This window comes from Lactuca serriola, chromosome 2, assembly GCF_051521515.1.
Source record: "Lactuca serriola cultivar US96UC23 chromosome 2, Lser_US96UC23_V15, whole genome shotgun sequence".
Taxonomy (NCBI): domain Eukaryota; kingdom Viridiplantae; phylum Streptophyta; class Magnoliopsida; order Asterales; family Asteraceae; genus Lactuca; species Lactuca serriola.
Window position 1 is genome coordinate 145,698,196 of NC_136409.1, and position 27,856 is coordinate 145,726,051.

Below are 27,856 nucleotides of genomic sequence, written 5' to 3' on the forward strand. Positions count from 1 at the left end.
TATCACTATCGACAATTCATCGATTTTGGAGTTGAATCGTCCATAAAATACAGTAAAATTTTTGTTTTTCAAAATACCCTAAAGCGATAAAACCAGTTGTTTTCAAAATCAACAATGTAAAAAGTATTCTCAAGCATCACAGTGAATCAAATAAAAAGTGTGGAACAATCTTCATGGAATGTTGGGTGATCAAGTTGGGCCTTTCTTTTGGAACCAGAAGTACCTGAAACATTTAAACGACAAAACTGTAAGCACAAAGCTTAATGAGTTCCCCAAAGTACCACATCTCATAAATAACGTAAAAGGTCTATCTCAACCCCCAAGTGAATGCTATGGGACAATCATAGTCTCACCATCACTTTCTGTCCTGGGCCAAATCATGGTCTTTACTTGTACAAGTGTAACTGGTCGGATCTTGGTCTTCCATACAATTGTCAGGGGCCAAATCCTGGTCTTACATACAACTACCAGGGGCCAAACCCTAGTCATTTCATACAAATTCTAGGTACTAAACCCTTGTCTTCCATGCAAGAGTCACAATGACAAACTGACACCTTACATAGTATAGTGAGAACACTCGCCTCACAATCGTAGTCGATAGTTAACAAGCTCACACAGCTGAAAAGCAGGTGCTACACACCTCTTATTGAAAGATATAAGGTAAATCCTTAGTCTACCTTTGAAAACAATGAATTTGATCAAAAGTCCAACCCGGTTAAAAGTTAATGGTCAAAATCAACATCAGTTGACATCTACGTCGTAGCCACCTTTTGGCCACATCGTGGCACCTTCTCGACAAAATGGTCATGGCCAGTGCAATTCTTCCACGTCGTGGCAATGACACAGTGAACATCTTAGGGGATTAAGTCATTAGTCCATGAAGCCCTAAGATCATAATTTGCATGAGGCTTCTCGGGACCCTAATGGTCCATAACAATCCTTGCTTTTATGACATGCACATCTAATGCATATAATTTTATTAAATAGGTCAAAAATAGCGTAAATGGGGTTAAGACACACGCATGACATAAACGTTACATAAATTTTCAGACTAGAACATCTAAACCTCTTAGGAATACAAAGATCAACAAAGTGGCAAACTTTGTTGGATCCAACCACTTAAAGCACCAAGAAAATGAAGAAAAAACAGAAAAGCTTTTATCTAACGGGAGTTATCCAACAAGATTCGAAAAAGAGGTGTTCCAAAGGTCTAGAAGATGATCTCAAAGGTGGTGGGGAGTTGCTTGCTTGATTCTTCCACTACAACCTTCTTCTTCTTCTTTATAAATACCACAAAACAGCAAAATACGCTAATAAATAAAGGATATGGGATTAGGGTATACTTCAAGGATTTTGGAGGTGATGGAGGATGAGGGTAGTGGAAACCCTAACCATTACTTCACTTAAATAGGGCCTTAAGGCCAAGTATTTAAGGTTTGCCCAAAATCAGGCCCCATGTCTTGGCATATACATTGCCATGTCGTGGCAGCTAAAAGAGATGCGTGTTTCATGCAAGTTTGCCTCGGCATGGTGACTCCTCCACCATGTCATGGCCATCCAAAATCTCTCAATTTACTTAAGGATCCATACCTGAAAATCCGGATGTTATAACTCTCCCCCACTTGGATCAAACTTCTTCCTTAAAGTCTGCTACTATGAACAATTCAGGGTAATGCTCCATCTGCTACTACAAAATAAAATTTATTGATAATTGCAACTTTTTATAAAAAAAAAGTTACAAATATTATTAAAAATTGCAACTTTTATTACAAGAGTTACATTGTTAATTTAATTCCCTCCAACTATAATTTTTTTTTCTTAATTTCTCTCCCACTAAATTACGAAAAATTTATTTCCATTTTTATATTATTAACTTTTCAAAAAAATTATTAAAAAGAATTATAATTTACCCTTCCATTAATAATATATAAAATTTCATTTGCCTCCATGTCATATTTTCTAAGTTTGACCTATGATCATGACCTAGTCAGTTCAATTCTCTAACTGCTCGGTAATTGAGTAATTGCAAATTGACACCGGCTTCTTCTCAATCCTAAATCATAAGACCTTGTTCATCGCTATTGAAGGTAGCCCATTAAAGGGTGTCATCGTTGCGTAGGGAGCCTTCATCCCCTTACTAGAGTCGCTAGTCATCTCATTCCTAGAGTGTAGGGTGTCGTTCATCTTCATATATATCGATTTTACGTATTCAGGCAAGGAGCAGGACAGGTAACAGTAACTTCACTTGCTATTCAAATTCATATCAACCCTTTTGTAAATGTTTGGCACTATAAGTAACTATCATGGATCACAAATAAGATGATTTCTATATTATGCATAAAGATATCCTTGTGTACTGGGCATAATTGCCAAAAATATAGCACGAATGGTACCCATCATAGATTTTTTAGCGCAAGTGCACAAATATGATGATTTCTGCACTGGGCACAATACCCACCCTCGTGTATTGGGCATAATTTTCAGAAATTGCAACAAGACAATGCCATGTTCTTTTTCTGCATGTGATGGCCACATCGTATTGGTTTTAACATGTATTTACGCCACTCTGCTGTAGGTTATAAGCTAAATATGCCCAAAATTGCCATTCACTGATATGTTGCACACCTTCACTTTTGCCAACCGATCATGTTTATGTGGATGGATCTAGATTGCAATCTACTATGGCATTTTTTCTTTTTGGATTCTGTCTTGGCCCTTAGAGTTTTATGTTTTGAGTTAGGACCCTTCCTTATGTGCTAAAGATTCTACTTGCGCTAAAATTTTGTGCAAACTGGCATGTTTAACTAGTTAATTGCAAGTTATATATGGTTTTGGATTCTTATTCATGTGTAAAGTTGGTTGTGATTAGGTAATTATTCTAAGGTCTACAAGATCGATTCCTTTTCTTGTCCTTTTTTTTTTGTTAACCAGTGTCTTTTGATCAATGTAAACTATGGATAAGCTTCAGAACAGGAATCACTGGAATGGCTTGCCCGGATTTACTATGACGGTTCGGTTGCAGTGTAAAAAATTGGTCCCGGTTCTCACACCGTTTCGGTCCATCGAAACCCGGTAAAAAAATGGAATCTGATTGGAGTTTTCAGAGTCAAAAATACATGCAAATCTTGTTTGAAATTTTAGTTATGATCCTTTTGCTCAAAACTATAACATGTGTTTTGAAAGTAAACATCAAAATGATCTTAAAACTCGAAATATTGTTGAATTTTTAATGAGTTTTTGAAGGTGTATGTAAAAAACACGCACTACCTTTCTCCCTCTAAATTTTCATCAATGTAACAAATGGAAATTAATATTGAGAATTCCCTAAGTCCATGAATTACAAGAATGTTTTTGTTTGTGAAATAAAGTTATAGTTCTCAACTGAGGTCTAATGTGTCGTTTCGTTTTTGTTTAATGGGCATTAAAATTAACTAAAATTTAGTTTTTCACTACAAGAATACCGACCTTTAGCGGCCACACTATTACCGACGACATCGACTTTTAGCGGCGACATTTGCTAGAGTCGCCGCTAAAAGTCTCTGTCGCCGCTAAAGGGTTAGCGTCCGGATCCACAGTTTTCCCCTCGGTTAGACCTCAACCGTTTGGTCAAATATCTAATCCAACGGATGGGATACCTTATCCGCACAAACCTAATACCGGCGACATATTTATCGTCGCTAAAGTGTATAATTGTCGCCACTAATAGTGACCAAAAAATGACGCGGTACCCTTCCCTCCAGATTGTCACCGCTATTGCTATTTGTCGCCGGTAAAGCCCGAGTTTTCGCCGCTAAAAGAGTCGTCGCTAAAGGGTCTCCCAGATAAAAAAAAAACGGACGCAGATTCCTCATTTCTTCTTTCTGTTTGCCGTGTTTGCTGCGTTTGCTGCTGTTCGCATCTTACAATTTCCACCGATTTTGTGTTCAATTAGCCGATTCCAACAACATATATTCCCAACATTGTGTGAGATTAGGGGTCAAGGGTGGTTAGGGCTTCTTGGGACCGATTTCTAGCTCCATCTATTGAAGAAAGGTAAGTTGAATTTCTTGTATCTCTTTGTATTTTTATGTTAATTTCGATTTCTAGCTGCATTTGATCATTAAATTGCAAGAAATTGTTCAGTTTCTGTGTTTTTGGTGTTGTTGTCTTTGGGTTTACGGGTGAGGGTATTTTCCGGTGAAGAACAATTTTTCCTGCTATGTATCCGTTGATTTCCGCCACTACAGGTTCTATTATTTCAATTTTTTGTGAATTTTATATTTGTATGTGAAAATTATGTGAAAATTGTCATATGTTAAAATTTTGTGTATATTTGATATTTATATGAATATATGTGAATTTGGTGTATATATATGCCAATGTATGTCTATTTGATGTATATGTGGTATATGAGTATTTGGTAGAAGTATATGAATGATGTTATTATATATATATATATATATATATATATATATATATATATATATATATATATATATATATATATATATGAAATTATATGTGTTTATTATAAGTAGGTTGTTATTGTGTGTGTATGTGAATGTATGTATGTTTGTTGTAAATGTGGTATATGAATGTGAAATTTGTGTATTTGGTATAAATAGGATGTTATTATCTATATATGCGAGATTATGTGTATTTGATTTAAATAGGATGTTATTTTGTGTGTATGTGAATGTATTTGTATTCGGTGTATATGTAGTATATATATGTGAAAGTATGTGAATTTCATGCGCTTATGTATTATGTAAAAGTATGTGGTTTTGGTATAAGTTGGATGCTATAATTGAAAAAAAAATATTGTTATAATTGGAAAAAAAACACAAAAAAAATGTTATAAAATTGTTTAAAAACTTATATACAAATACTAGAAAATTTCTAGTTGGTTCCCAAACAATTTTTGGTATAAAATTCTTTGTTTAATATTTTATTCATTAAAAACTAATTGCTAAACATATTAAAAGAAACAAAAAAAAAATTATGCTCTTATGTATTATGTAAAAGTATGTGGTTTTGGTATAAGTAGGATGCTATAATTGAAAAAAAAATAATAATAGTAAATTATTGTTATAATTTGAAAAAAAAAAAAACCCAAAAAAAAATGTTATAAAATTGTTTAAAAACGTATATACAAATACTAGAAACTTTCTTATAATGTTAACCAATAAGTTATATAGTTAACTTATAATCTTCAAATTAACTTATAATGTTATATTTCTATAGTTTCATATTTATATTTTCATGTCTTTTTTAGTTTTTAAATTTTTTTTATTTGCAACATATTTATATAATGGTATAAATAAAAAAATATGTATATTTTTTAATCTCGACGGTAAAAAAGAACAGCACGACAACATAATATGTATGTAAAAGTATATGAATTTCATGCTCTTATGTATTATGTAAAAGTATGTGGTTTTGGTATAAGTAGGATGCTATAATTGAAAAAAAAATTATTGTTATAATTGAAAAAAAAACACAAAAAAATGTTATAAAATTGTTAAAGTTATAAATAAAAAAATATATATTTTTGGTAAAAAAGAACAACACAACAACATAATATAATTGTTGTTATAAAATTTTTTATTCTTTTAACTGCAAAAAAATGTGGATCGGAAAAAAAAAACAATGCTAATTCTATATACTAAACTCTAAACCCAAAATTATGTTTCAGCAACATCATGTCTATTGATAAAAGCTGGACTACTAATCCATATCGAAACCATCCCGAGTTCCAAGCAGGACTTAAAGCTTTTATCGAGAAGTCCAAGTCACACCTTGATAGCAATGGTAAACTCAGATGTGCGTGTGAAAAATGTGAATCTTTTATTCCTCCAGTTGAACGCCATATATTTATAAATAGTTTCAGTAAGTCGTACAAAATTTGGATCTATCATGGTGAATCTTTTATTCCTCCAGTCGTCTTGCCAAGTAATGAAATTGCCGATTTAATCGACGATGTGATGTGGGAGTCGAGAGAAAATGATACCAACCTTGATGAAGGAACCTCGAATACAAGGGGTAGCGGTGTGCATGATGATTTTGCACAGTTGTTGGAAGAAGTGGAAACTAAATGGTATCCTGGTTGCATCTTTTCTTCCCTTGAGTTTCTAGCTGTCACACCCCTAAACCAAGGATGGCGGAAACGTCCAGGGGTGGAGGACTTCATGTATAGTATCATAACAACAATTGTAATAGTGATTAAAGTAAAAAAAAACCCAACATATATATAATTGAAAGATTTACATCATTGTATGAATTACATGTTTCCAAATCAATTACAATATGTTGACAAAAACGTGAAATGTTTGACGCCTTAACATCCCATCCCCAAAAGCACTTGGTTACCTGCTTAGTGATTTCCTAAGAATACAAGTTGTTTGAAAAAGTGTCAACACAAAGGTTGGTGAGTTCATAAGTTTTTGTATGCAATTATGAAAACCTTTTTCTTGTAAAAGTAGTGTCCGTTCCAGAAAATCCAATATTTTCCTTAATGTATAAATGTAGTCTTAAAACCCAAAGACCGGAATGTGCATATAATTTGTCATATTTATAGTAAAACAATGCAAGTTTAAATCGACATAAACTCGTTTGATTTCATTGAAATCCCCGTAAATTCTATGTTTGCTAATACTTAATGTGAGTTAGTATAACCATGCTATGACCTAGTTGGCCTGAAACGACGTTCTTCAGGCGTCGGAAATGTTATGACATTTGTCACCTCAGACCTGCCGGTCTAGCTGTTGCATGCAGCTCAGGTGTGGGTTTGTCAGACCCAATATAGATCTATATACAACTATCACGCTCTCCCTCCAGGAGACTCTAGTTACAATACAGGACTTATTGGTAATGTGAAGCGAATGTCTCACAAAAGTCATTAACGAATTTACGTGTAATGTAATGAAAATCCCTTTTGTATAAATGTACCCTTTTTGTATGAGTGTGTTATGTAATGTATCATAAACTATACCTATTATAGTTTATCAAAACAAGGGTAGTAGTGGTAATGTACATAAACTATACTTAACATAGTTTATTCAAATGTTTGTATGTAATGGATGTACTTTGATTATAACAATTTGTTATCTTCTATGTTCTATATATCAAAATCCATTTGTTAACTGATGGATGTCTATATACTAATACAAAATGTCATTTATTGCAATAACACATATTCACATAAAGATATACACCTTGCTCGACATGTTACAAGGTGAAATGAAATTGATATCATTTTTCTATTGTTAACATTTTCTATTACTGATCTTAGAAAATTTGTAGAAAAATCATCAAAGGTCCAAATCAAAATCCGTAAATTCTGAGAGTTTGGAAATTTAGTCTAGTTTGTTTGTAAATTTTCTCATGAGTTTTAGTCATCTCCAACATGTGTGAAAAAGTCCATAATCACAGACTGGTCCGGATTAGTTCTTGAAATGATAGACAGTTTTGTAAAAATCACCATAAATCGTAGAAATATTGTGTGGAGATGTGCAAGTATTCATTTTAAAGCTAAGAATTGGAACTACTTACAACTAAAACAGTTTTGAAAACTAAAATGTTTAAGTTGATCAAAACAGTCCGTGAATGGAGCCCAACTTTTATGATGAAAGTTGTTACAAGAATTTAGTTGTATTCTTGGTGTTTTAACTTGTATCCCCCCCCCCCCTTAAAACTTAAGAAAGCATGAAAATATAGGGGTCTGAACTCACCTTGAGTGATTTCAGGAGATGGATGTTGAAGGAGAGAAGTGTTCAACTCAAGAACACTTGAAGGATTACTTGAAGATTCGAGAATCTAACATAATAATGATGGAGTTTGTGTAAGGAATCAATGATTTGAGTAGAATGAAGTGTAATTATCACAAGGATGATGAATTATACTTACCAAGAGTGTAAGAAAGCTTGATGATCAGCCTTGGAATCCCGAAATTGAGGGAGAAAGTTTGACAGGAAAGTTGAGTTTGATCTTTGGTGAAATGAGAGCAAGTGAGTGAATGAGGAGAGAGGATGAGTTTTTCCAGCTCTTAGGACGTGGGGGAGGCTGAAAATTGAGTAGGAAGGTACAAGGAAGTGACAAGGTATGGTGGGGAGGTGTGTGGGTTAGTCATGGAGTGGGTTTGGTGGTTACTTGTGCCATAAACTAAAGAAAAGTCAACACTCCACCTCTTGTACTTCCCCCACTCTTCTTGGATAAGGTATATCCCTAAAACGTGATTAATTAATAGAAATGGGGTCTTATATGTTAAAATAAAGTTTTGGGCGAAAATCCCGCGTTAAAATGATGAAAAACGGGCTTAAAATGAAGTTGTAGTCGAAAACCGGGAAAAATTAGGTTTTCCTGCGAGGCCCTTCGGATTCGGCCCTGGAGGCTTCGGATTTCGAGTCCCGAGGCTTCGGGCTTCGGGATTCGGATCCAGAGGCTTCGGACTTCGGATTTGGGTCTGAGGCTTCGGACTTCGGATTTGGGGTCTGAGGCTTTGGACTTCGAATTTGGGTCTGAGGCTTCGGACTTCGGAATTGGGGTCTGAGGCTTCGGACTTCGGATTTGGGGTTTGAGGCCTCGGACTTTGAATTTGGGTCTGAGATAATGGATATTGGTACACCATGCAGTCGCACAATCTCTTTGATGTACATCCTGGTTAACTTCTCCATCTTGTCGGTTTCCTTTATCGGTAGGAAGTGCGCAGACTTGGTCAATCTGTATATAGTTACCCATATGGTATCAAGCCCTCCCGACGTCTTAGGCAGCTTGGTTATGAAGTCCATGGTTATCCGTTCCCACTTCCACTCGGGTATTTCCGGTTGTTGTAGTAGTCCTGATGTCTTCTGGTATTCTACTTTGACCTTGGCGCAAGTAAGGCACTTGCTCACATAAGTAGCAATTTCAGCTTTCATGTTTGGCCACCAGTATAACTTTTTGAGGTCTAGATACATCTTATCTGACCCTGGATGGATGGAGTATCGAGTCTTGTGTGCTTCATTCATGATAATGTCTCGGAACCCACCGAACTTCAGTATCCAGATTCGGTTCATGAGATAATGAGCTCCATCATCCTTGACTTCCAAGTTCTTATACATTCCCCTTAATGCCTCACCTGCCACATTTTCTGGTTTCAAGGCTTCTAGTTGAGATTCGTTGATCTGTGTGGTCAGGTGTGAATGGATTGTCATTGTTATGGACTTTACTCGGTGAACCGAATATTCCTTTCTGCTTAGAGCATCGGCCACCACATTGGCCTTGCCCAGATGATAGCGAATTTCGCACTCGTAGTCGTTCAGCAGCTCTACCCATCTCCTTTGTCACATGTTGAGCTTTTTTTGATTGAGGATATGCTGAAGATTTTTGTGATCGGTGAAGATGGTTTATTTTGTGTCGTAAAGGTAATGTCTCCAGATCTTTAAGGCGAACACTACTGCTCCCAACTCAAGGTCGTGGGTAGTATAATTAACTTCGTGTGTCTTAAGTTGCCTCGACACATAAGCGATGACCTTCCCTCTCTGCATGAGCACACATCCGAGGCCTTGATTTGAAGCTTCGCAATATACCACGAAGTCATCAGTTCCTTCTGGAAGAGACAAGACCGGCGCGCAGCACATGGCTTGTTTTAACGTTTGGAATGAGGCTTCTTGTTTATCTCCCCACTTAAACATCACACCCTTTTGAGTCAAGGTGGTGAGTGGTTTAGCAATCTTGGAGAAGTTCTGAATGAATCTTCGGTAGTAGCCGGCGAGTCCTAAAAATTGTCGAATTTCTGTCGGCGTTGTACGTGCTGACCAGTTTTCGATTGCTTTGATTTTGGAGGGATCCACATGTATCCCTTTCTTGCTGACCACATGGCCAAGTAAATTCACTTCTCTGATCGAGAATTCGCACATAGAGAATTTGGCATAGTGCTTCTCAGCCCTTAGTGTTTCCAAGACCAGTCGTAGGTGTTGGCGGTGCTCTTCCACGCTTCGGGAGTAGACCAAAATATCATCGATGAGTACGATCACGAATTTTTCCAAGTAGGGTTGGCACACTCGATTCATCAGGTCCATGAATACTACTGGTGCGTTTGTTAATCCGAAGGGCATTACTACAAACTCGTAGTGCCCATAGCGAGTTCTGAATGCAGTCTTGGGAATATCTTCTTCTTGAACTCGTAGCTGATGATAAACCGACCTCAGGTCAATTTTTGAAAAGTAGCTTGCTCCTTGGAGTTGGTCGAAAAGGTCGTCCATTCGGGGTAGGGTATATCGGTTCTTGATAGTGAGTTTGTTTAGCTACCGATAGTCTATGCACATGCGAAAAGATCTATCCTTCTTCTTTACAAATAGGACCGATGCTCCCCAAGGTGAGAAGCTTAGTCTGATGAATCCTTTGCTCGACAGTTCATTCAACTGGCTGGACAGTTCTTGCTTTTCTGCTGGTGCTAGGCGGTATGGAGCTTTGGCGACGGGGGTAGCTCCGAGAATTAAGTCGATTCGGAACTCGACTTGTCGCGCGAGTGGTACACCTGGAAGTTGTTCTATGAATACATCGGGGTAATTGCACACCTCGGGAATGTCTTTGATGTCCTTCCCCTCTTGTTTCGTATCTACTACGTGGGCTAGGAAAGCGTGGTATTCCTTTCGAAGATACTTTTGGGCTTTGACACAAGAGATTATTTGTAAATTTGCACTGGGTTTGTCACCATAGATGTGAAGGGTTTTGCCATTTGGCAGATTAAGGCGAACGGCCCTTTCGTAACATAGAATGTCGGCACGATGAGAACTTAACCAATCCATACCGATGACTACGTCAAAACTTTTTATTGTGACCGGCATCAGGTCTATTTTAAGTAAATGGTTCTCTAGAGTGAGGGTACACCCTAAGTATATTTCATTAGTGCGCTCTACTTTTCCATTTGCCATTTCTACTACATATGTAGCTTCTAGTGGTTGTGGGTTTTGTTCAAGTAATTGTTTGTATTGGTGACTCGCAAAACTCCTCTCTGCTCCACTATCGAAAAGTACGCATGCATAAGAGTTATTGAGGAGAAACGTACCGGTAACCACTGTAGGATCCTTGACTGCTTCCCCATGTCCTATCGCCAGGACTCTCCCTACACCACCAGCATTAAGAGCTTGTGCTTTGGGGCAGTTTCTCCTGAAGTGTCCTGCTTCACCACATCCATAGCAGGTTTGGCTTGCCCCTGTATTGGCAACTTGGTTTATTGGTCGTGCTGGCGCTTTACAGAAACGAGCGGTATGCCCCTTCCTGTCGCAATTTTTTCAGTGTAATTCCCGACAAGCACCAGTGTGGTGGAAGTTGCACTTGTTGCACTTAGGGAGATTTCCAGCATATTGTTTCGGTGGTGCTGGAGTGGTAGCAGTAGTGGCAGCATGGACAACAACAGTTTGCTGTTTCTTTGCGGGATCCTGCGCCGGTTGCTTCTTTTTATTGTTCCAAAACTTTCTCTTGTTGTTCCCCCCCTTTAGCTTGGTCGGTGGTGGCGATCACGGTACCCCGGCTGGCCCTGTGATCGATAAGTTGTTGTGCCAATTCCCTGGCACTTTCAAAGGTAGTGGGTTTCGAGGCCAGTACACTATCTAGAATCTGGGATGATAGTCCCCAGAGGTATCGTTCCACCTTCTTCTCTTCTGGAGTGACCATTGCTGGACAGAAGAGTGCTAGGTCGTTGAAGCGGGCAATATAAGTTTAAAGATCCGTGCCCGACATTCTGAGGTTCCAGAGTTCTTCTTTGAGTTTTTGTATTTCACCCCTCGAGCAATACTCCTTTAGCATCAATGATTTCAAGTCTTCCCAGCTTATGGAGTTAGCCACTGCTGGAGTAAGTGGCTTAACTTGGCCATTCCACCAAGTGAGAGCCCTACCGGTGAAAGTGAATGCCACATACTTGACCTTGCTCGTTTCGGGACAAGCACAGATTTTGAAGACTTCTTCGGTCCTTTCGAACCATTGTATTAGCGTGATGATGCCCCCGCTCCCATTGAAGGTATCGGGTTTGCCATTGGTGAAGTCCTTGTAGGTGTATTCCTTTGCGCGTCCTGAAATGTCACCCTGGTTAGAGGGTGTAGCACCAGATCAGGATCCACCATTGCCATTAGTGTCGATTTGCGACATAGCTGCCGCCACAGCTGCTGCTACTGCAGCCTGGAACATTGGCGGATCAAATTGTTGAGGCGGCGGCGGAGGTGGTGATGTGATACTGGAAGGTCTTGGTCTTTTCCTTGGTGGCATAGTTCTGTTAGAAGTTTTAAAATGACAAGTCAGTAAAACTTTAATAGTAATAACGAGTCGAGTGTTACTTGTCTTATCTCATTTGTATTATATCCCGACTTTATTGCATTAGCAAGTAATTCATAGAAAAAGTTTATGCAATTAAACTTACGAATTAAATAGTGGTGACTCAATCAGGGTCCAGTGTTCTGTTTCATGTTTGATCCATTCCTAAGAGTCACTCGATGTGCCCCAGTTATGTGTAATTAAAAAATTTTAGTAAGCTGTTGATCCTAATGAGTCTGCCCTAAGTCCACAACCAAACAAGGAACAAGTCCTAAGGCGGACTCATCATTTCTAGGACAGTCATTTCTTTACTACACATAACAGTGAGATACACCTTAAAATCATAGAGTTATCAGTTGCAAATAGCTTTCAAGGTCAAGTATTGAGATCAAATGCCAAACATCCAATGAAATAAAATGCATGCCAATTTCATTGGTAAAATTTTTAGTACATATTGTTTTGGAGAAAATTTGACCTTACTAGGGTCTACGTTACATCAAGGTAAAAGATAGTTTTGGCAGCACACAAGCCCTTTGACTAGTGTAATCACTTAACCGTGGGGTCAACCTATTCGCATGAAAGAGTAGCACCAACACATACTCGAAATCCTAGTTTTATAACAAAACATGAGGAGTGCATATAAATGAGATTTAAAAGACTTAGGACGGATAACTCATTCTAGGTCCTTTTCCTTGTTTGGATGTGGGCTTATAGTATCAGTTATTGTCCGAGTGTCGTTTAAATTTTACTTATATATAAAATTGTATATGTATATAAATATAATAGTTATTTCATCAGTTTAACTACCTTTGTAACATGCTGAGCAAGGGATTACATGCAAACATAGTTAAATACCGATTCAGAAAGTACATATAAATTATAATAGGTATAATTTATACATAGAACAATAATTCATGATTCAAGTATACTAGAATACACTGTTTTACAAGAAACAAGGGTTTTGATTCAGAACAAATCAAGGGTTTACACTTATCAAATACATGTTCGGAATACTAATTCAAGAACATACTGTCAATCATTTATTTCAGAATGATTGTGTTTTCATAACTAATATACATGTAACGTTTATATGCTTTTTATGAGACATTCAATTCAGGTTGTTTAATTCACTTTAGACAACCAAGGTAAAGCCCTGACATTATAACCAGAATCTCCAGCCCGGGGATCGAAACAAGTTGTGTGTAGATCTATATCGAGATTGAAAACCCCGCACTCAGGCTGCTAGCTACAGTCAGGCATACATGCCGATGAGTGACAATTGTTATCAACAATTTAAACGCCAACAAAGCGTTTATTTCAGGCCATCTGTCATAGTATGGTTATAATAACTCATTAAAAAGATATTAACAATACGTTAATGTATAAACAACTAAACGAAAGTACACCTTCAAAGTACCAGTTTACAGAATACAAACTACAATGGTTCAATACAGTTTTCAATAACAGCTGGTGGAACCAAGCACACTCTCAGTTACAAGTTTTCATAAAGGAATACAAATACAAAACATTAATACAAAGAGAACGGTTTTATGGGAATAAAACTATTTTTCATATACAATAGAAAATATAAGATTTTCTGGAACAATTTACTTATACAAGATACAGAGATACTCTTTTAAACATAAACACTTATGCACTCACTCAACTTTATGTTGATACTCTCTTTTCAAATTACTTGTATTCTCAGGGAAATAATACACAGGTACTCCCCGAGCTTTTTGAGAAGATGGAGCTACTTTGAGTCATATCTTCTTTTGTATAACTATACTTTGGAACAATATACAATGATTGAACACATGTAAATACTTATACTTTTTAAATATAATGGTTGTTTGTACTTTCATTACTATGATGCATGTGTTGTGATACTACAATTCAAGTCCTCCACCCCCGGACGTTTCCGCCATCTGGTATTGGGTGTGACATATTATATTATGATGTTGTGAAAATTAAGCACAAGTACTTAGTTGTCTAAGTGGTAAAGAGCTAAACTTTTAACTTTGAGGTCCCTATTTTGAATCTTGGCCCTTATACGGTTGTACTTTATTTTGTTTACAAGTTTTTCAACTTCTTTCTTAAAATTGTAAAATTGTCCAACATCGGCCATAACTAGCGGTGTTCGTTTGGATGGATCGGTTTGATTCGGTCCAATCATGTGAATCCAAATTTATTTCGGTTTTTAAAACATGGATCCGAATAGTCCAAACTAAATTCAAATCTGATCCAATTACAATTCGGTTGGATCGGTTTTTATAATTCGGTTTTCAAAAACTAAGACATTTTAAAACGACATATAATTATAATATTACCCAACTTTACACCAGAAACAAAAACAAATTATTTAGTTGTGATTTGAAATTTATATACAACTACTAATAAGATATATTATAGTTAAATATTTAATAGATAGAAAACTTTTGAGACAAAATGCATATTTATATTTTTTTTATCGGGTGAAACGTTTTGAACCTATTTGAAAAAATACATTATAAAATTAATAAATAACTATAGATATATAATATAAATAAATAAATAATAAATGTTTATTCGGTTTTTTGGACTATTCGGTTCTTATTTTATAAACCAAACCAATCTGAAATCCAAAATAATAATTCGGTTTTGTTGAAAATCAATCCAAAAATCAAAATATCTGAACCAAATAGTCTAATCCAAATTGTCAAATTAGATAATTTGGTTTTATCCAAATAGTGAACAATCATAGCCATAACTTGAAACATAACTCCTATACATTTGTTATATAAGCAACACAAACTTCTCATTCTCAACAAGTTAAACTTTCGAATGGGTTGGGTTTAAACCCGAAGCAGAGTTTGGAAAACGGAGAAACCAAACTCATCGGTTTGGAATACCCATTTACTTTGACTCTGGTTTCGCTATTGTAGTATAATATGTGTCTAAAAAGATTCTCATGATAAAGATAAACACTGTGGGAATAAATTGTTTTTTGGTCATGGTTATCAAAAATTGATTGAATACAATTACTGAAATCACTACAATATACAACGTTTTTTTTACTATGGTCATGGTTTTTCATGAGATTAATTTAGTCATAGTTTACGATATGTGGCCATAAGTTATCAAAAGTGCTACCCCAAAATAGGTCATGTTTTGAAAGAAAATAATTCATCGTCGCTGAAGGCCTATGATGACACTTTTTAATCGAGTCCAATTACGTTGTTTATACTAGTGATATCCAACGAATAATTGTTAAAACTTATAGAAACCAGAATTGCTCGTGCCCACACATTAGGAATTGCAGAATCGAAATAGATTCCAGTCATATTGGTTCGGGTTCAAAATCAAAATTGTAACTTCCTTACCTTCTTTGTGTTCGAAGGGTACCCGGCGGGCGGCGGGTATTGACCCCTAACAATGAACGAACAATCAGTGTCATCTCCCGAATTTATAAAAGAATAGAATTATGTGCAACTTTTGGTCAAGTTCTCCTGTTGTGTATAATAAAACATAAATACTTTCAAGTATATATTAATTCTTCAATTATATGAAAAGGACATCATCAGAAAAGCTTTTGTAACTTCAGGTAAACTTCTTGAATATTTTTATATGACTAAATTAATTAATTAATTAATTAATCAAATAAAACATTTGAAAGCAGGTACTTGTTATTTACATGACTAAATTCTAAAATTAATTGATCGGAAATTTCCCTTCGACACTCCCAAATGGAATATGTAATTGACAATTTTAATTATAGTGCTAAATTTAATTATATTATTTAGCATCACACAATATATTCTTACTAAAAAAAATCCCACTTGACCAACAAATTTATCAAGGAATTCGTCGTTGCTAAAATAACAGCTAGCTTTTCAAGAACAAGTTGGTGGTTAATTTAAAGATCTCTTGAACGACATGAAACAGGCAGTTTTTCTATTAATTTAAAATCAAAAGAAATTCATTGTGTCATTTTATTGTAAGGAAAAGGCCAATAGAGTATTATAATTCTGCGTATTTGATTTGTGCTTAATTTTAAAACTTACTCATTTAAAATAAATGTCAACGACTTGCTTTTGGAAATAACAAAGTGGCAATATTTTAAGTTGCATACGGTTGACTATGCCTCAAATCTCCCCCATTAAGTAGCCCAATGAAGTACGACAATATAGATAAAATCAATTCCCATAGTTTTGCTTGTTATATTTTCCGCTTTCAATCATTGTTGCAAACTACGATTTCCCATAATCTCAAGTCATTTAAGTTGAATCGAACAGGCTTGGAATAGGATGGAAATGGAACGTGTGGGTCTGCCTTTTTAATTGGTCGATAGGAAATCATTCATTGAAAAAAGATTTTCTGGCCAGTTTATTCCGATAGCTCTTACGTGGGAGACCTCAGCTAGTTACTCAGAAAGCTGCAAATCGTGTGAACTCCATGGAGGGGTTTGTTACATAAGTCCTAATGGGGTCTCGGGCATGGCTTGTAATCCTAAAGAAAGCAGCAACGAATCATATACTGGTCTCATTCTAAGTAAGGTATTCAGTAAATCTCCCATCCATCTATACATATCCTGTTTTTTACTATTCTTTTTATTTTGCTTCCACTTCCACTTTACCATTATTTTCTATATTTTACAAATTCATTTTAACAAGGTGATTTTATAATTTATCACATTCTATTAATCGTTTTATACTTTTATTAATTACAAAATTTTGAAAAGAGAACCAGGGCCTTAAACTTATGTTCTGCAGATTAGAAATTAATAAAATTTTGGCCAACCTGTTGTTATGATCGTGTGAAATCTTTCCAAAACCTAATAGTGTTTTAGTATGCAATAAAACGTGTCTTTCTATCTAAGCCCTAGGATTTATCTACAATTCCATTATTATAAATTGGCCTAATTCAGGTGTGAGCATAAGCATAGGGTTGCTATTCCTAACAGTGACGAGTTATGCATTGTACAATATTATCAAGAAAGCGAAAATGAAAAAAAGGAAACAGAGGTTTTTTAAGCGCAATGGAGGTCTACTTTTTAAACAACAACAAGCAACCGATATTGGTTTAGTTGATAAAACTATCCTTTTCACATCCGACGAATTGGACAAGGCCACAAACAATTTTAATGAGAATAGAATTCTTGGTCAAGGAGGTCAAGGTACAGTGTATAAAGGCATGTTACCTGATGGACGAATTGTAGCAATCAAGAAATCAAAGGTAGTTGATGAATGCCAACTAGAACAATTCATCAACGAGGTAGTCATTCTTTCGCAAGTCAACCATAGAAATGTGGTTAAACTATTGGGATGTTGCCTGGAAACTGAGGTGCCATTACTTGTCTCTGAGTTCATATCAAATGGTACATTGTATGACCTTATTCAAAATGAAGCCGATGAGTTCACATGCCCTCTAAACCTGAGATTACAAATCGCTATAGAGGTTGCAGAAGCGGTTTCCTACTTACATTCAACAACCACCATTCCCATATACCATAGGGACATCAAGACTGCCAACATACTTTTGGATGAACAGTATAAAGCCAAAGTTTCAGATTTTGGAACATCAAGAGTTGTACCAATAGATAAAACTCATTGTACTACAACAGTCATGGGGACATTCGGTTACTTGGATCCAGAGTATTATAGCTCGAGCCAATTGACTGAAAATAGTGATGTCTACAGTTTTGGAGTTGTTTTGCTAGAACTCTTGACCGGAGAAAAAGCAGTTTTCTTAACCAAAGATGTTAAAACAAGTTTAGTTGAACACTTTAAGCCGCACTACTTTGGTTGTGCTATTTATGTCCACAAGGGGCAACCACAAATGTAGAGAGATTGTATTCCCTAGCAATGACTTGGTAACACAAAAACATATCTATTAGTTATTTTACATTTTTTTTAGATATAAATTAACTTCATTTAAATAAATCATCTTTCAATACATATTGATTGAAGGCAAACGGGCAACAAGCTGCGCTGCTAGCCCTTTTTGGATAGCAAAACCAATTCTTTTGAAAACTACATTTGTGGATCTAGGAGATATGACATTAGAATGCATGACTTGTTGGACTCTATTGAGGAGCTCCACCGCATCTGGTGCGAGAAAACCAAATGTGTCGAATGCAAAAGGAACAAACACATGTTGATTTGCTATACATGCATTCTGGTGCTTTACCACCTTGCACGCAACGGCTTTCAAAGCGGCATGCCCAGCTGTGAAACCCCCGCTCCCCAAACCAACGAGAGGAGAGACCCCAGTAAGATCCACACACGCATGCTTCCCTCCTATCCATCCAAAGACCAAAATCTCAGCCGGTCTAAGTGTGGACCTTCCATCCTGCAGGTGCGTCAAAAAGTTCACAGGCGCTTCTTTCTTCACCGAAATACCAACACGCTGACAAGCATCAAAGAGAACATCCCGAACCACATCATGTCTATACTTGAAACCAGGGAGCTCTCTACAATGAACCGTGTGTTCCCCAAAGGTATCCAAACATGTCTTGCGACAAACTGGACATATCTCGTCAATTAGGAATATGGGAATCATGAGGCGGTAACGAAGGATAGTTCGGTACTCCACAGGAGACATATGTTGGCCAAGACCATCAATAGGGATGGATAGCAGAAAATCCTGAGCATGAGGCGCCCACAGACACTCAAAGACTGCTTTCTGTCTGACAGTCATGTCAAAGTCAACTTCCATATCTTGGACGATTTTGCTAAAAAGGGCACACGCCAAAGCTTTTTGGGATTTAGGGGGGCGGTGTCCATATGTTTTATGTTTAATTGTAATTTCCAAATGTTGATTAATGGCTGATTTGGTGTAAATATAATTGAATTTTGCAGGCTTGTTAGTTTGATCTTAACTACTCCAATAGTTCATTTGCTATTCTGTGATAGCCATATTGAGATTGACTTCAGTCAAGTCATACGGTTAAAACTCATTAACGGGGTTGAAAAGGAGGTCTCGCAAACAAATAGTCATTGTAAATGTTATGTGATTTAGTATAATTGGCTTATTTGAAATCTCTACAAATTTGCTTTGTAAGAATACTTTGTGTTTTTTTTAAATGGCATTTGAGGCTCCTTGTATATTTTATCATAACATTTATATATAAAATTATATATGTTAAAAAGTTTTACAAGTTAAATATATTATTTAATTAAAGAATTAAACATAAGATTAATTATTAATTCAAGTCTTTGAAACATATAATAGTAATTGATAATCAAGTGTATTGAGATTGTATTCATAGATGCAGAAAGATTAAAATATTGATATTTCAATTTCTATCTCTTTGTAAATATCTATAATGATAAGCATAATTTGTTGATTTTGTAATTGAAAATGATTGAATCAACTAAACCATATTCAGTTTATAATATGACAAATAGAATCAATTAAAACACAATCATGGTATGTTACAATAAATACACTTTTGAAACATGTGTCCATGTATATATGAGATAACAATGAAACTAGTTGTTACTATATCTATCCACACAAGCTAATCGATAGCAATTAGACAGTTAACTTGATCAAAGTCTACTCAACCTATTTTTAGCAATTATGTTGCTTGACCTTCGAAGGGGAAAGGCGGGACTCGTTAATATTGTAAGGATGAAAGAATTAGGGTTTGGTGGTACGTCGCTTATTCATCTTATTTCAGATAATAATCCCCATAAATACACTTACTATTGGGTAAGGCTTCTAAAGTTTTCTTCCATGTTTAACCACTAAGGTAAGCCAACCATATTAAAAAAACTTATTTAATTAAATATTAAATAAAAAGTTTATTTATTTATTTTGATATACTAAATAATAAATTAACTGTTCTATTTAATTGTGATGGCCGTTTAGTCCTGTATGTAGTTAACAATATAATATAATAATTTAGTAACAATAGTGATTATAATATATATATATATATATATATATATATATATATATATATATATATATATATATATATAATCAAAAGCCCAATAATAAATTATATAGTACTTACTTTATTTATTATTCAAATTATTTTACTATTACATCATTTCTTAGGGAGGAGGGAGTCGTTCCCTCCCAACCCACCGAACCCAATGAACCCACCGCCACATCAGTTTTTCTCTTTAATTTTTCTTTATCTTTACCAACCCACAACATACGGAAATCCTATCTTTCTCAACACACTCAACCCATTCAATTAAAAAATACTAAACAACTAAGGTACAAATCTTAAAACACATGGTACAAGAGAAAATGAGACAGAGAAAGTAGAGAGAGGATGAAGTGGGTTCGTGAAACCAATTAAACAACCAGCTAAAGAGTGAGTGGTACCGGCGATAACTCTATTGCTAATTAAGATTTTACCTTGATTATTTTGTATTTTTTTAATTGAGTGGGTCAAGTGGGTTGAGAAAAATAGGATATTCTGTGTGTTGTGGGTTGGAAAAGATGGAGAAAAATCAAAGAGAAAAACTGATGTGGCAGTGGGTTCATTGGGTTCGGTGGGTTGGAAGGATCGACTCTCTACTCCCTTAATTTAGTAATGTGAGCTATTATTAAGCTTTGCACTGATTTTCACATTCATTAGCATTCTTATAACACAAGTGTGTAGTTGGGCAACAGGCAAGCGCAGCTCCATCAGTTCCAATAGTGAGAAAACACTTTTGTTTTTGTGGTGACACTTTAATCCCACTTGTGTAACCTATGTAGAAAAAAATGATGTCATTACAAACATAATATCGTATTATGATTAAATAAAAGTCAACAATCAAATATTCCTTTTGTTGAATTTGTAAACTACGAAATTGAATTTTGTTTCCTAATTTAGTGATAATAATGTTTAAATGTTGTTATGATGATCATCATCTGATACCACTGTTGACGTTGTAACGAATCAATAAACAATTAACAGATACTAAAACACAACAGAAAAACAACATTTCAATATTTTTTTGTAAACCCTAAGAACATATCCAATTAGACTAATAGAATCAACAAAATCACAATCATGAGCGTTCTAATAAATATACTTTTGAAACATATGTTCCTTTATAGATGAGATAACAATGAAATTAACCAATTACATGAATTAATTTTGGCTAGGATTTTTATTAATTTTTTCTGTTTTTTGTTCATAATATGGAGAATTAGGCTCCTCCTGTGTGATTTCATATGGGAATCAAATGAGATTACATATATATGTTTTTAAATTGAATCTCATGAGGATGTGGTTTAGTGTGGATAGACAATGTTGGAGTGCTAGTTTGTGGCAAAAGGAAATATGCGACCCAAATTTTTTCTCGTGTTCTCGATTACAAAATTGTTTTCATTTTAATCTTCTCATATATATATATGAGAAAAGTAAATATATGGCTGTCATATACGTAATATATATTAGATATAGAACCTCTAATACTACCTCATTTTGCTTCTAAACTACGTAGTTTTGATATAAATCCTAAACTTAAAAAAAATATAGTTTCCTACTTTTTGTTTAAACCAAATCATTTCCTAATTTCCCATTTAGAAAAGCTAATTTCTTACCGTTACTCTCAAATTGCATTAATTGTAATACACTCACCGTTTAAACATAATTTACATTTTAATTTTACGTATACTTCTTGAATCTCAACAATTATATTCACATCTCAAAAAAAAAAAAAAAAAAAAAAAAAACTCCACAATTTATCAACATTGAAATGAATTGTAGCGTTCACACGTTTAAATCTTTTCAATAATGATATAATTTCCCTAAAACTTTAGCATGTATCGTATTTGTTTTAATACTTTGTATTTTTCTTGATATTATTAAGTTTTAGTATATCGGGTGGAGCAATGATGCGTGAGGGAGTGATGCCACCGAAACCGCACTCCCTTCGTTGCCACGTAAGCGCCACGTCATTTTTACCACAAAAGTGCGGTTTCTTGCCACACCTAAGGAGTAGTGCCGCACTTTATTTAAAAAAAAAACTTTAATTTCTCCCCACCCAATCAGAAAACAGTCAAATTATCCACACCCAATCACAAGCCGCGGCCATTTTTGCCGCACTGCGGTTCGAACCACACCAAACCGCACCCAGGGGGCGGTGTTCACTGCTTATGTGGCGAAACCGCACTCCCTGGAACCGCACCACACCCTCAAGCCTTATAAAATGTTTACAAATGTGACATAATTTAAGACAACTGTCTTAAAACTCAAGGAAACAAAATCTGGACCTGTGAGGATTAGACTATTGGTGATCCATGTGAATCACTTACAACCAATCAAAATAGAGTATTTATTATTCAATTCTACACACGGATAAACACTACCATACATATAATTGTGCCCTAACTTTTAATACCCTAAAATTTTCATTTCATGCAGCCGCTATCTCAATCCAGCTGCACCCATCGGCGATTCCATTTTCCCCAACCCCCTCCTCCCATTGCCAGCCATCATCTACGCCACAAATGAAGAGATTGTCACCCTATGCCACCACAGAAGCCACCGGTCAAAACCCTTGCTCATATATAGCTACTACTCAATGAGGAGTACACTATTACTCAATGAGGAGTATACTATTCGGTGTGTCCTTCAATCATTCCCGCTTCACCATCGGTTGACCTGGAGTCAACATCTCCTTCATTTTTTCCTGTATGTTAACATGCTGTGTGTTTCGATTTCGTAGGCTTCCAACAGGTGTGATTTATGGGTTTTTTTTTCTATATAATTCTTTATAACATGTTTAATTTACTACCAGTTGCAAAAATCTGCAACAAACCTTCCAAAGAATGTCGAATGATCTACCATTGGTGTTCATTCTTGGTGCTTTAAATTTTTAACAGGTCATCCTTCTTTTTGTTTTGTTTTATGTTTGTAATAGGTTTGAAAATATTAAACAAACTACCAATTTGATGCTCATCTTGATAAACAAACTAGCAATTTGAAGCTCATCTTGGTCTTTTTATTGTTTATGTGTGTGTTTTTCAATCAAGTTGGATTATTACTCATTTAGTGATTTTTTTCTTTTGTTGTATATTTGAATGATAACAGATCTGGAAGGGCTGATATCATTTTTGAAAGGAACGAATTTTTATGTTATTTATGTATAATTATTGGTGTTTATATAACTTTTGTATTGTAATAACTATTTGCTTCAGGATTAACTTCAAATTATGGTTTGTTGTTTTAGAGCTGAAGATGGGATGTCATTAAATGCCATGGGAATACTTAATGATGTTTTTTTACCAGTGCTCATGTTATTTTCAGGGCAGCTGATAAACAAACGAGCCATAAGGGTATGTTTACATTAATATATGTATTTGTTCATATATGTAGGAAGCATTTAAAAGAAATGAACTTAATCTTCATCTTTAATAACCATATGGTTATATGTTTCAAATCTGATTTTTTAATGTTCTGTTTGCAAGGATGAAAATTTGAAGATGGAAAGCGTGTGGAGGATATTTTGAAGATTTGAAATGGACATTACAGAAAGAGGACTTGAAATAAACATTAGTTAATTAGGTTGAATGTGATTCAATAGTGGATATTTTAAATAGCTTAAATGATATTTATTATTATCTTTTGAAGCTTATACCGTAGATTTGTTTGTATTATTTACTTTATCAATGTATATATTTTCAATATATTTATGTAATTATTGCATATATTTATTTGATTCAAGCAGGCATTGTTGATGAAATTTTCGTAGAACTTTAGATTTAATTTTTTTAAATCTTTTTTTTATATGCTATCTTTTTAAAAAATATAAGTTACAGGAGGTAAGACGTAAATATTGGTATATTAAGATGATTGAGATTGGCATAAATTTCTATGTACTTTTCAAAATTGATTTTTTTTCTTTAGACAAAACTGCAAAAATAGTTCCTGTGGTATGCATTCTTTTGGGTTTTAGTCCAAACCATGACTTTTTTTATTGGTGGTCCTTTTGACAATGTTTGTACTTGGTCCCTCGTAAAATTGAATTGACTATAATGCCCTTCTGTTATAATTTATTAATTTTTTTCTCTTTAATTTAAATGAAAAAGAAAATAAATAATTAATTTGGGTCTCTCTCTCTCTCTCTCTCACACACACACACACAACGGAAATCAACAACCTATGCCTTTGTTTCATTCCTTCCCTGCTAGACAAATTATCCCTTTTTTTTGTTGTTTTCTTCCTTCGCCGGATCTGTTAGCCACGATCGCAGCCATATTTTTCGTGCTCCTTTTCCTGTCAAACAATCCAACCAAACACTTGTATTTGCTTCATCTGTTGTTGCTTGATTTCCCTCGGATTCGCTGCTACCGGCAACGAGGAGTAGACCAAAAAGGAACATGCTAGAAATCTATTGTCCCATCCAGTGTTCCGTCGACTGAAAAACCCAACCCAAATACACCAAGAAGATCGCCAATCCGCCTGGACTTCTCCCTTCGTGTGTGCTACCGCGTCAGAAAGGAAGAGACGACGACGACAGTCGTCGGATGCTGCCTCTGTTTCCCCTGATTCTGTTCAATCGCTTCCACCGAATCACTCCTCCCTTCGCCTTCTTCCTATTCTGATCTCATCACTCCACTTCTGATCGCATCAACCCTAGACCTCCGAATGTCTCACTTCGTCGCTATTGCTGCTCACGACACCCATTGGACCCTTCCTTTTCTTCGGTAGTTGACCACCGGAGCACGCCACTCGGGTGCGATGGGTCTACAATCGTCGGACGAGAAAGAGAAGTGTAGTGCTGGTAAGTTATTAACTGGATTCGTTTGCTGGTAGCTATTATACACAAAATAGTGAATGAATTTTCCTTTTGATTTTGGGTTGCAGATGATCTACTGGAAGAAAGAAAAATAGAGAAGAAGGGGTGGGTGGGGAAGAAGACGATGGAGGGGAGAGAGAGAGAGAGAGAGAGAGAGAGAGAGATTTTGTATCTATTTATTAATTATAAAATGGTTAAAAAAGAAAGGAAAATGAAAAATAAATATGTTAAGGGTATTTTAGTCTTTTCAATTTGGAGAGGGACCAAATCCGCAACGAAACTAGCTTAAAAGGACCACCAATCCAAAAAAGTCGGGGTTTGGAATAAAACCCCAAAAAAATACATACCTGAAGGAACATTTTTGCAATTTTGTATTTTCTTTATCTTGGTAAAGTCTTTATGTTGTAAGAGATAAAACTCTGAAATGATGGTACCTAAATCAAACCTAAAGCAAGTTTGAAAAAAAAAAGCAATTTTACGTATCTCAAGTACGGAGGATAACAAAAAGAAAGGGATAATGACTTAGGAGGGTAATAACGTTTCCTGTTTGTCCATTTTAGGTCCCTAACGTATTTTTTGTGCGTATTACACCATTAAGGTTATTATAACTGTTTACAAATAGTCCTTTTAACAGGAAGAAGCCAGTAAAAGGATTATTTATAAACGGTTATAACAACCTTAATAGTGTAATATACACAAAAAATACATTGGGGACCTAATATGGACAAACGGGAAACGTTATTACCCTCCTAAGTCATTATCCTATGAAACTATAAACCCCTATAGTAAATTTTTACTTTTTAAATAAGAAACTTGTAGGTCTTGAGGTTGGTAGTTTGGATGTTTTTAACCTCGGCCTTCTTTATAAATGAAAGTGGCGGTTTCTTAATGACAAGGGAGCTCTTCGGGTTAAAATTGTCAAATTTTGTCATGGGGAAGGTGGTGGTTTTTCGGAAGATTCGAGAATAGGAATTGGAGGGGGTGTTTGGCAAAAGATTGTAGGATCCATTAATCACCTCCATGAGAATGGTTGTATTCCTTCTAATTACATGTATAGAGTGATGGGGGGTGAGACTCAAACGAGGTTCTAGAAGGATGTTTGGTGCTTGGATATTCCTCTTAGGGAGCGGTTCGGGAGGCTCTTTGCTTTGGCCTTTAATCAGGATGCTCGAGTAAGTGAATAATGGGATCCGGAGGGATGTAATTTCCATTGGTGTTGGGGGATTAGAGGAGGGGCCAATGAAAATTACATCCCTCCGGATCCCATTATTCACTTACTCGAGCATCCTGATTAAAGGCTAAAGCAAAGAGCCTCCTGAACCGCTCCCTAAGAGGAATATTCAAGCACCAAACATCCTTCTACAAGATAATCAAATTGGGTCGATTCAGCCCCTCCTCTAATCCCCCGACGCCAACGAAAATTACATCCCCCCCGGATCCCATTATTCACTTACTCGAGCATCTTGATTATAGGCCAAAGCAAAGAGCCTCCCGAACCGCTCCTTAAGAGGAATATCCAAGCACCAAACATCCTTCTAGAACCTCGTTTGAGTCTCATCCCCCACCACTCTATACATGTAATTAGAAAGAATACAACCATTCTCATGGAGGTGATTAATGGATCCTACAATCTTTTGCCAAACACCCCCTCCAATTCCTATTCTTAAATCGTCCGCCAAACCACCACATTCCCCATGACAAAATTTGACAATTTTAACCCGAAGAGCTCCATTGTCATTAAGAAACCGCCACTTTCATTTATAAAGAATGTCGAGGTTAAAAACATTCAAACTACCAACCCCAAGACCTATAAGTTTCTTATTTAAAAAGTAAAAATTTATTATAAGGGTTTATAGTTTCATGGGATAATGACTTAGGAGGGTAATAACGTTTTCTGTTTGTCCATATTAGGTCCCCAACGTATTTTCTGTGTATATTACACCATTAAGGTTGTTATAACTGTTTATAAATAATCCTTTTTACCGGCTTCTTCCTGTTAAAAGGACTATTTGTAAACGGTTATACTAACCTTAATGGTGTAATACGCACAAAAATACGTTAGGGACCTAAAATGGACAAACAAGAAACGTTATTACCCAACTAAGTCATTATCCCCAAAAAGAAATGATAACCCATCTTCCATGAGTTATTTTCTATTATTTTTAAATTGAAAACTTAATATTGATTTCTGTGGAGAAAACTATAATATAAAATAACTAAAACCAAGTTTCAAATAGATTTAGAAAAGAATAGAACTTTATGACAACCAAAATTATTTGTATATCAAAAAATAAAAAAATATTGAACATACATCAACTTAAATTCAAATAAAGACAATTTAAATGCAAAAAACTATACGGAAATTTTGTAATCTACCTTTGTAGCTTGGACTAGAATATAAAAAAGTTAAAAAACAGTCTTAGCATGAGTCACTTTCTTTTATTTTATTTTTTTGTTTTTTTTAATAGTTTTTTGGCTTTATATTTAAGATCTATCTATAAATGTCAAAACATCTCATATATGATATTCATTTTATGTCTATTGAATGTGTACAAAAAAATGCTTATTTTACTTATGCTTAAAAATTATTTTATTAATGAAATATGAATAATTGATTTGTAACCTTCAAAGTTTGTCTTTTTAGATTAACATAAATGAAAATGGACTAATAGTTGAATATGTATCGTGGATGAGTCAACAATTTTTTAATTAAAAACTTTTACTACGAAAAAGTTTTAAAAGAATGTTTATTACCATACAATAGAGATTTTATATTTAATTTATTTAGTTTTATATCGTCATAACGTTTATTATTATCATAAGACAAAATTGCAAAAATGGTCCTTGTGGTTTGC

The 27,856-nt window shown here is 35.3% G+C and overlaps 1 protein-coding gene and 1 long non-coding RNA gene across 6 annotated transcripts; both read left to right on the plus strand.

Annotated features, from left to right (window-relative positions):
• Window positions 1-16,431: 16,431 nt before the first annotated feature.
• Window positions 16,432-19,114, plus strand: LOC145086945 (wall-associated receptor kinase-like 2). 4 transcript variants are annotated; one of them, XR_013700681.1, is made up of 3 exons: window positions 16,432-16,797; window positions 17,174-18,517; window positions 18,604-19,114. XR_013700681.1 is itself a non-coding variant. In XM_079024812.1 (3 exons), exons 1-2 carry the CDS (start codon window positions 16,743-16,745, stop codon window positions 18,088-18,090), a joined length of 972 nt encoding a protein of 323 aa, XP_078880938.1. In that variant the 5' UTR covers window positions 16,432-16,742; the 3' UTR covers window positions 18,091-18,118; window positions 18,216-19,114. The 4 variants fall into 4 exon arrangements, 3 of the variants coding, with proteins under 3 accessions (XP_078880938.1, XP_078880940.1, XP_078880937.1); XM_079024812.1 differs by having other exon boundaries at window positions 17,174-18,118; window positions 18,216-19,114; XM_079024814.1 differs by having other exon boundaries at window positions 16,432-16,802; window positions 17,174-19,114.
• Window positions 19,115-22,460: 3,346 nt separating this feature from the next.
• On the plus strand, window positions 22,461-23,926 carry LOC145086946 (uncharacterized). Of its 2 annotated transcripts, none has more exons than XR_013700683.1 (3): window positions 22,461-22,939; window positions 23,401-23,538; window positions 23,671-23,926. It is a non-coding gene; the product is annotated as an uncharacterized LOC145086946 (long non-coding RNA). The 2 variants fall into 2 exon arrangements; XR_013700682.1 differs by having other exon boundaries at window positions 22,468-22,939; window positions 23,433-23,538.
• Window positions 23,927-27,856: the final 3,930 nt, after the last annotated feature.